This window comes from Opisthorchis viverrini (genome assembly GCF_000715545.1).
Source record: "Opisthorchis viverrini unplaced genomic scaffold opera_v5_14, whole genome shotgun sequence".
In the NCBI taxonomy this organism is placed as follows: domain Eukaryota; kingdom Metazoa; phylum Platyhelminthes; class Trematoda; order Opisthorchiida; family Opisthorchiidae; genus Opisthorchis; species Opisthorchis viverrini.
Window position 1 is genome coordinate 1,466,418 of NW_008751670.1, and position 9,478 is coordinate 1,475,895.

The 9,478-nt window shown below is 44.2% G+C and overlaps 1 protein-coding gene across 1 annotated transcript in view; it reads left to right on the plus strand.

The window, feature by feature from the left end:
- Positions 1-8,057, plus strand: part of T265_01316 (hypothetical protein) — a gene marked incomplete at both ends in the record, with an annotated part of 23,571 nt that extends 15,514 nt beyond the window's left edge. Inside the window, one exon of the mRNA XM_009165322.1 lies at positions 7,956-8,057. Coding sequence (XP_009163586.1) covers positions 7,956-8,057 — 102 coding nt within the window. The remainder of the gene's footprint in view (positions 1-7,955) is intronic.
- Between the last annotated feature and the right edge of the window lie 1,421 nt (positions 8,058-9,478).

Sequence of the window (9,478 nt, forward strand, 5' to 3'; positions counted from 1 at the left end):
AATCGGCACTGACGGCAACACCAGATAAGAACAATGACGATTCGCAGTCATGCAAACATGTCAATTTATCTGAATAAAATCTCAATGGAAAGAAAACCGAGCAGAAAGAGAAAACTACAGTTATCCCACCACAAACATCTCCGACACTCAGTCGGTCAATCTGGATAGAAACTAATGTAGCATTAACGTCATGATATTGGTTAGCCACGATATCATTCAGTGTCTCCAGCCAAACACAAGGAGGGTTACACGGACCCCCTCCTGGAAGGCGAGCGACACCAAGTCATAAACCTGCGTCAGATTCTGTCCTCGTCCGGTTTTCGCCACAAATTTCACCTTAGCAGGAGGCAAGTCGGCATGCGCAACATGATCTAGCCACACTAGATTGCAGTGTTGGATGCATTCTCTGAGTGAAGTAATGTCCGCCTTACCAAAGCCCTTTTCCAAATTTGCTGTCTCTCGCTGATTCCAGCAACAGTTCTGAGGCACTGGTGGTGAAAGACCTGCAGATACCTGATATCTCCACCCAAAGTGACAAAGTCTTGCACGACAATACATCTCGCACTGCATTACGATACAGGCATCCTTGGAGACCCAGTGCTGTGTCCTTTTTGAAGTCATAAGTGGTGTCAATTGGCAAACGTAAATCTGGCCTTTGGGATTCGTGCGCTGACTTCGTCTGTCACACCACCGTCAGAGCCAATGCATCTCAGAGATACGAATAGAGTCCCACAACATCTAGTGTCACTCCTTGAATTCTTAGAGGCATGTTCAGAGACTGTGCGTCTCGCGGCATGAACTTCCACTTTATGGGCGTGAGGCACATGCCGAAAGACCAGAATACCGAGTAATACCGTCACTTCCGCTCTTTTTCGAAAATCAGAACAATGTAGTCCGCGCACCCCAGGTCGTCACGAAGAGACTGGACCTTACCGTGGTGCGACGGTTTGCCCAACTCTACAACCCACTGCTTGACACTGGAGAGTGTATATGTGACACTCATAGCCACTCAACAGCAGGCTGGTCGATCGGTGGAGCTCTGATTAACAGTTTTTCGGTCCTCCAGGTTGGGAGCTGGAACATATGTATCGACTTGCTCCTCAGGGTGTTCCGACGGTTTTACACCAACCACCGCTGCCTTGCGGTTAGGCTTTTGGGTCGAAAGCTGTGATTGAGGACCCTAATCATTCTTCTCTCTAGGTCTGGGCGTCATGGCAGTATCCCAGTCCTTAAAAAACCATAAATAAGACACATTTACAAATAGTCTCGTGACACATTGGCAGTCACGTGATTTCATCAACCATGTCAGCTTCCTTGCTGCATACAGCAAGGCGCGTAAGCAAAAACAGGTTACTGCTGACACCTTCCGTATTTCTCTTTAACGTGTTCGTTGTTGATTGCAACTGCACCACTCTATTCTGTCTGGTTCGTTGAGGTTGACTGGTCACACCTTAAACGCTTCGGTTCACAGGCTCCCAGTACCATAGGAGAATCGTGAAGTAAGTAGGAATAGCACTCTACTAATCTCAAGAAGTATAATTTCCTGATGATTTTAGCGGATGGCCTTAACCAAGAAATCGCTTGATACGAGAATTCTTTCAGTTAACCAAAAATCGCTTGATACGAGAATTCTTTCAGTGTTGTCCTCCCCGTCCAGGCATGAGAATCGCTTGCGGAAACTAACCTACTGCTTTACACAACTTCGGTTCAATTACATGTCGAAAGTTGTCAGTTGCGCCGAACGCATAGCTATGCTACAAGGAGACCCCAATGATTCACGTTACCGGAAGAGAATCTTCGACAACAGTTACTTCAGGACTATGCAGTACGAGCCCATTCGTCATTATTGTACGGGTCATCTAAGAACGATTGGTGAAAACGGGTCATCTGGAGACCTGAAGGCTCCCATCGATGACCATTTCGTGGATAATATTCAGCTGAGTTTATATCCGAAAGACGGCTGGCCAAAGTGGTCTCTTTCCTGCTGTCAACCTTATCCTGCAATAGACTCCAGTCAATAGATACGGTTTCCGCCTATAACCAGCGAGAATATAGGTGAAAAAAATGCAGGTCAACCAACTTAAAAATACTGTAGTTATGTGAAGGTTATCGTCGGGTTACCAACATTTTTGCTGACCATTCCTGATGACCTTTGTCATAGAATTATGGAGACTCTCGATGCTTTATCGGACTTAGAGCTTAACCGCGTCGTGCTACCGGATAGCTCCACGTTTTTGCGTCTAACCTCTGTAAATCGGGTTGTCTACTCGAATCACATTTTGACTAACGATTGAGAGTTGTCATTTAGGTAAGTGGTCAAATTTGACCACAGTGATGAACAAAAACTGTCGTGAACTGTGGAGTGCCCAGAGGAAACTGTGCACTAGTAGACACAAATCCAGTTCTTCAGAAGTCGACGTTAAAAGGCTAAACTGGCCTTTGGTCGGAGCTCGAATTTTGAGTTGCACTGATGATTTCTTGAGCATATGCAAGCTGCTGCTTCAGCTGGACAACAGGACAGCTGGACAACCTAGAGCTCAGAATTATGGACACGTCTGTTGCGCAACGAAAGCGTAGCTTTCGTCAGAACGCCCACATCTATTTATTTGATGGGTAGCTTTCCCTTAAGAGCACGTTGCGGGCGAGTTTCAGATATAATAATGGGGACATCAACAGTTCGAATGAAAGTGCTTGATCTAGCACCCCCGAGCCAAATTTGTTTTCATAAAAATCTGGTGTTGAGAATGTCGTGCTGTCAGGCCCAAGGACCTATCAGTCCGTATTGAAATCTGTCCCGTGATCTTAACATTGTGAACATTTTCAATCACGTGGTTCTTAAAGCTCTTACTGACTTAAAATAACCTGACTTTTTATCCAAAACGACAGCACTGCTGTACATAATAACGACAGAAGATGAGTTATTCGTCTCTCCTCATAGAGAAGTGCCTGCTGTTTTCGAAATTGTAATGGATGGTGAGAACCACAGGGGTACTGAGTTCGATCATAAATTTCAATTGCTCCGATTTCTAGTAAATGACAGGTACTGAGTTGGATCATTAAAAGGCTCGAAATCATCAGTGTGCAAATGACTGAGCAACCAGCGCACATTTTTCGGAGAAAAGTGTGGATCTATTCGGTTCACACAAGCGTAATCAGTAACGCTTCATGCGACTAAATGGGTTCCAGATGGGAATACAGAAAACAGTCTGAAAATGCATATAGCTAAAACTCAGCTATCCACAGAGGCCAGTAAGGTTCATTCGTATTCGTTTATAACGAGAAGAAACTTGCATGCTACTCGTTTTGTCAGAAATCTCTCGGCAAGATACATTGATTGGGCTCTCGAGCTCTCAACTAACCAAGCGATTCTGAAAAAAGCTGAATATATTCGCTCGATCGACAACTGGATTATCTTGAGTGAAGTTGAGACCTGGAGGCTTTCGGAGCTTTCATTTGATATACATACAATATGCAATTGGTACTAAAAGAGTATAATTCCTTTACACTAGCCGCAAACAACTCTTGGGGAGATGCGCACAGGAGGTGTTCACAGGCACGCGGCCGCGCTCTAATTCCCATGGAACAACGATGTGTGCAACTTTCACACAGAAACAAACATCTTCATAGACAATTACTAGCCCTGATCAAACGGATCCTTACTGCAGTGCCACATATCCTTAAACGGAACGAATAGGCCCCCATGAAACAGAAATCGGAGAAAACTATGCTCGAATCGTGCTTCTGATCACGCTGTATGGACAGTAGTGAATTGGGATATTCTTGGAGACGACTCACCCTTCACTAATTGTGATTTGTGAGTCCTTCTGATAGTAGCTACACCTATCTAAACCACCTACATTATTCTCGTCTAGTATGGAAAGATCGGCTTACAGTACTATCTTGCGCAGTAAATTAGAGCATTGAACATTTTTCGGGACATCGCAATATTCGCGCAAACTTTGGTAAAGCGCCTTGTAATCTTGTGGACATCAAATTCTGCTGGATACTTCATAAGGAGCTTTTTCTCACGCGACGCAAAATTAAGTTCCCCGATTGTAGAATGTAACTTTCTATCATTCTAGCTCATATATAGTGAAAAAGCAGCTTCCCAGCACGTCCCCCTAGAAAAGAAGTTTTTCTTAAGAACCAAAAAAACCGCGAGTTGCGTTTCCATCAGCATCCGATATGGAAGAAAATTGATGGGTGGTCACCGAATTGCGGGGGGTGTGGAACTTTCAGGTAGACTAAAATTCTAAGGAAGACAGAGAACTGAACGCGTGTATAAATGGGAATATTTACGGAAACTCAAATGGGCCTACGACTTCCAAGTGCTGGTTTCCTTCCAACAAACCCTCCTTTTCTTATGCATTGCTCCCCTAGGATCTTCCACGAAAGCTAAACTGTAGCCAAAACATGCCCGACGACCTGCGCTCCTCGACTCACCAAGTAGGGGCGCCTATTGGTGAACGACGTTAAACTGGCATTAGGTTATGTCGCATGCCTGCGACGCACGCCACCAAAGGCCGGTGGTCATGGGATGGCATAACCTGCTGCTAGGTCACCGGCAAACTTGGCACCTGCAGTCTTGGACTCATGCCTCAACTGTTCCGCCACCTCTGTAAGCCTCTGTTTTAAGATATTCCGCCGAGTTTTCAATTGATAGACAAGAATCTCAGTCATAAACCATAAATTAGTCCAAGTGAAACTAAGATGCTCTGAGAGACTTGCAGTGTTTTGGAATTCATGGACCTTGGGATACCTTTTGGGGCTCATTTCGTCATCCTTAGATTTCCGTCAATGGGTGCAAAGATCCCAGTCTTGCTATCGTAAAACTTTCGATGGGGAATATTTTTTATTTAAGATACTGAGGCACCTCATTTGAACATATGGAGTCTACTATTTTTTAATAATGCGGCTGACTAAATACATCTTTCGGTGATGGGTGAATGGGACCATTTTTGTCGCGTGGCCTCGAGTAGTCCAGTCTCCGATCTCCACGATGTTTGAAACATGAATTCGTCCACAGTGAACATAGATGAAAATCAACAGCGTAGAAGTCGTTAAACATCAACCACTAACCAACCACTAACCCACCGCTGCGCACAACTACGCACTGATGATGTTACCTCGATTGGTGATGAAACGTTTGCAACCAAATTGCCGAGCTCAGCGAACAAGCCAACAACCATCTACGCTACCCGAGCTCCTCTATAGAAAATCAACCATATCTTCACGATTGACATCCGATTAAGTAAGATGGAAGACTTTCGACTGGCCTCTGTGATCAAAGAAGACGTGTATGAATAAACAAAGAGGTGACGAACGGAAGGCTGTGTGATTGACATCCGATTAAGTAAGATGGAAAACTTTCGACTGGCCTCTGTGACCAAAGAAGACGTGTATGAACAAACAAAGAGGTGACGAACGGAAGGCTGTGTCGACCGGATACCGGGTGGTCTGAAAGACCGATGAGTGAACGCGACAAGTAAACTATCGACAGGTGCACTGAGTGTTCGACATTTGGTTGGGAAGAAAACCAAGTTGCTCGAATTTTATCGAGCTATTAGTTGTGCGGTTAATGTTACTCGGGCTCTGTGTTGCATAAGGACCGAATATTTCGAAAAGTGGTTTTTATGCACATTTGGAGATGGCCTGGCTTTTGCAGTTGGTTGCGTGGTCGTCCGACAAGATGATGGTTCTCAAGTTTACCATATATGCCACAATCCGCGAGAGAAAACTTAGATAAAGCGGTTGAAAAAAACCAACATCATCATTACTGGACTCGACCGCGCCCTGTCTTCAGTGTTCCGTTTCAGAATCAGCGTTTTTCGGAACCATTATTCCCTATTTATCAATCCTTCTCACACAGGACGGATTGCAGTGCTAAGTCTATGATTTCTGTACACATTCCCCACAGTGAAGAGAGTGTAGGTTGTTTCATGTGGTGTACAGGACAGCCTGGCTTCACGCCCTGAACCAGTCTTGAGATACAGCAACGACCAAAGACTTTCTGCACTTGTCTCGATGACCAACAGCGCACACGCTTGCGGTCAGGGCACCTGCGTCACGTCTGTTAATAGAACCCAGCAGAATTTGAACCGCTGGATGGACCTGGAATATTTGCAATCGAGACTTGGTCCTGCAAACGGAACCAAACTAGGCTGAAAAGCCGAGAAACACTGTGCAGCTGTTTCATCCTTGTTAGGAATTCGAAACTAAGAGAGTTTCGAATCCTCTATTTTCTGGTCAGTGGTTGAACACTCAACCATTCGGACGGAACCAAACTAGGCTGAAAAGCCGAGAGAGAAACACTAGCTGTTTCATCCTTGTTAGGAATTCGAAACTAAAAGAGTTTCGAATCCTCTATTTTCTGGTCATTGGTTGAATACTCAACCATTCCGCCACGAGCAGCGGAACAGCGGCGTGATTAGCTCTCATCTAACTGACCAGCGGGCGGCAATGTTTACACCAGACCAACCAACATCAGCGAGACTAGTCCTGCTGAGTTTCTCACGTCTGACTGGATTTGATTGTATCCATTCTTTCCAAAGTGATTTATTGTTATGGCCTCGGCCGAGAGACCTGGAATAAATTGGTCTCTGTAGGTCAGTCACATCACTCTTGTGCGCTTCCCGGGAAAGAATATTGTGGGGTGTGTGTTGAAATGATCTAGTAATTGACGGATTTTCGGCATTAAGCCTGAAGAAATATGGACAATAGCCAAGGTTGTTCTTAAAGAGAGGCGCCAACCTACCATTGTGGGTGATGGGAAGGCTCTTAACTTGAAGGTAAAGTGATTCAAAAGGACAGTGCTCGGCAAACCAAGTAAATATGAATTCAGGTTAGAGGTAGTCGATCCTGCCAAAAATTGTCATACTGCCAACGACTCGGTTACCGAAAAAAATTGAAAACATATGTTTGGTTGAAAATGTTACAGGCGAAATACCAAGAATCGTAAAGTTCCGTTCACGACCCATTCTAAAGATATGTGTTAGGACTATGAGAACGCAATTTGTTATATTAGGGTTTTATTGCTGAGCTCGAATAGCAAACTCGTTCAACTTCCTGGTTGATGCAGTTTACTTGACAAAAACACGAAATCGGCAGTAACTTAAGCTTCAAGACAGCATCCGGAAAATGAGCCCAAAAGCTCCGGTTCTAAACTAAGGGGAAAATATTGGCCCACCATTGACCATGTTTAATCCACCGTCATGAGCGCTGAAATTGGTTGCCAGTTCCCAATCGTCAGATAAGGATTTAACAGATGTGCAATGTTCCTCATCTTCTCGACACAGCGGACTATACTTTTCGACACAGCGACTATACTTTGCAGGATTAAAAATTTAATCGTTCGGAAGTGAATTCAATTTTATAACGCTGCCTAAAGCAGGCTAAGTTGGGCGCACTGTTTAAGACAAGAACATGCAATCCATCGTCTGTAAGTTAGTTCTTTTCCACTGACGCTTGCTATCCTCGTTCTGAGTTATTTATGTCATCTTGAATGGGTAGCTCAGTCAGAGAAGAACATGGCACGATTTCACAACTCCCACAGATACCGCATTCTATTCCTTAAGAGGCAAAAACAAAACTTCAACTGCAGCGATCAGCCCCCCCTCCGCAAAAAAGTAGCGACTTTTTGGTGGGTTGGTCCTACTTGGGTGACGCTACACACCTTAATTTCAGATAAAAAGCAGCAAAACACTGAAACTAGTAATGGAATGTCACGTCACAATTTAAAAAATCGTCCCCTATAAACGGGAATATGATAGATGAAGATTGCCACTATCGAGAAATACGAAACTTCTCTTTGGAAACACTACCCCCAACAAGCAACACCTCCCTCCTTAGTTCCAGTTTATCTAATCATCAAATGGTTGTCTGCTTGTTTCAACTAGAGAGCGTGTGCACCATGCTGCATTAGTACTGCTACAGCGTTGATTTTCGCTCCCTTACAGCAGTTGATACCAGATACACCCATGGGCAAACCACATTGGGAGTTATGGCCCGTTCAGATGCATGAAGGCTTGCTTGCAGCTCTTCAAACTGGATCACATTAGTCCAGGCATAAGGCACATGCTCGGCAAGGTTCGCGCCACTTGCCCGGTTATTCTGACCTATTGAAGTTGGGCGGATCTCGATCCACTCACTTTGCATTTTGTCACTTCATCAAATTCGTATTACAGTGTCATTGTATACAATATCCTTCTTGAAGGTTAACAGTAAATATAGTGCAAAATTTCAGGGTGTTGGTTCTTTCCGAGGAGGAAGGCGTGTTCGTTTGCACCTTACATGGGAAGCACAACTTTGTGGCAAAAAGTTGAATATAACCTCCACATAGTAAATCTAACATACAAGTGGGAAACTTGTTTTTAGTTCCTCGAGGAAAAATCTTTCTGCAGCAAGAAGAATCAGGTAACTAACTCATAAACGAGTACCAAGTAGGTAAGCTGTATCTTGTTCCTTGTAGGGGGGATTTGTGCTCCAAAGCAACCTATGGTGGTCTTTACTGTGGGTCCGAAGGTCACCAACACCTCGACAGATTTCATGGGTGTGTGGTGAAGTTGTTTTGGCTAGACAGTGAGGTTTGTGATGGAGTGGAGCTTTTGGAGTAGGCGTGGCTAGAACATTTTCCTGACGTCTTCGGCAATGGGACTGTACCGACGCTGGGTTGAATGCTTGCTCTCTCCTATGAACCAGGGAAGTTTCTTCGTCTCTTTGGAAAGACGCATATAGAGATTTCGACACAAGAAACCCTTGACTTGATGGTAACCTGACTTTAGTTTGAGCTCAAAAGCGCATCAAACACCTACCGACTGTTGAAGAAAGCCGAACAGAAGACCAGAGAACCATCCACTACACTGGTTGTTCATTCGGGACACACAATATATCGATACAGTCTATCTGCTGAATGCCGTCATCACCATCCATCCAATCTGTGTAGTGCTAACCAACAGTAAAGGATGAAAAACCCATACTCCTTTGGTCAACCTTAATTAGCCAACAGTTCCAAACTTACCACACAACGGAACAACCATGATGCTAAAGTTTGCTTTTGTATTCATATAATACAATATCTCTCCTGTCGGAGTAAAAACGATTGTACATATTTTTCGGTATCAAAAAGTGCAAAATTGATCTTCTTTAAAAATGCGAGTCATTATTCTTTCGACTGAGATAGAGGCGAACGAGTGAATACGGAGTGCGTTGAGCCAATTCTTATCGTATGCACAGGAAAACAAAAAAAGATAGAGGACAAAGGAAGCATGAGTGTTCTTCTGACAAATCACAGAGCAATAGAAAACAGCCGTTTGTTCAGGGATATGTAAAACAGTGCAATGTAAAACGCACCTAGCAGGCTAATCCATCGATCGTTGGTTGCCTAGCCGATCAGTTTCCGAGCCAAAAATCTAGGCAACACAACGAATACCTTGGGAAGATCTGCATTGGTCACGATTAAAAAAAGTTGACCAGTGGGTTA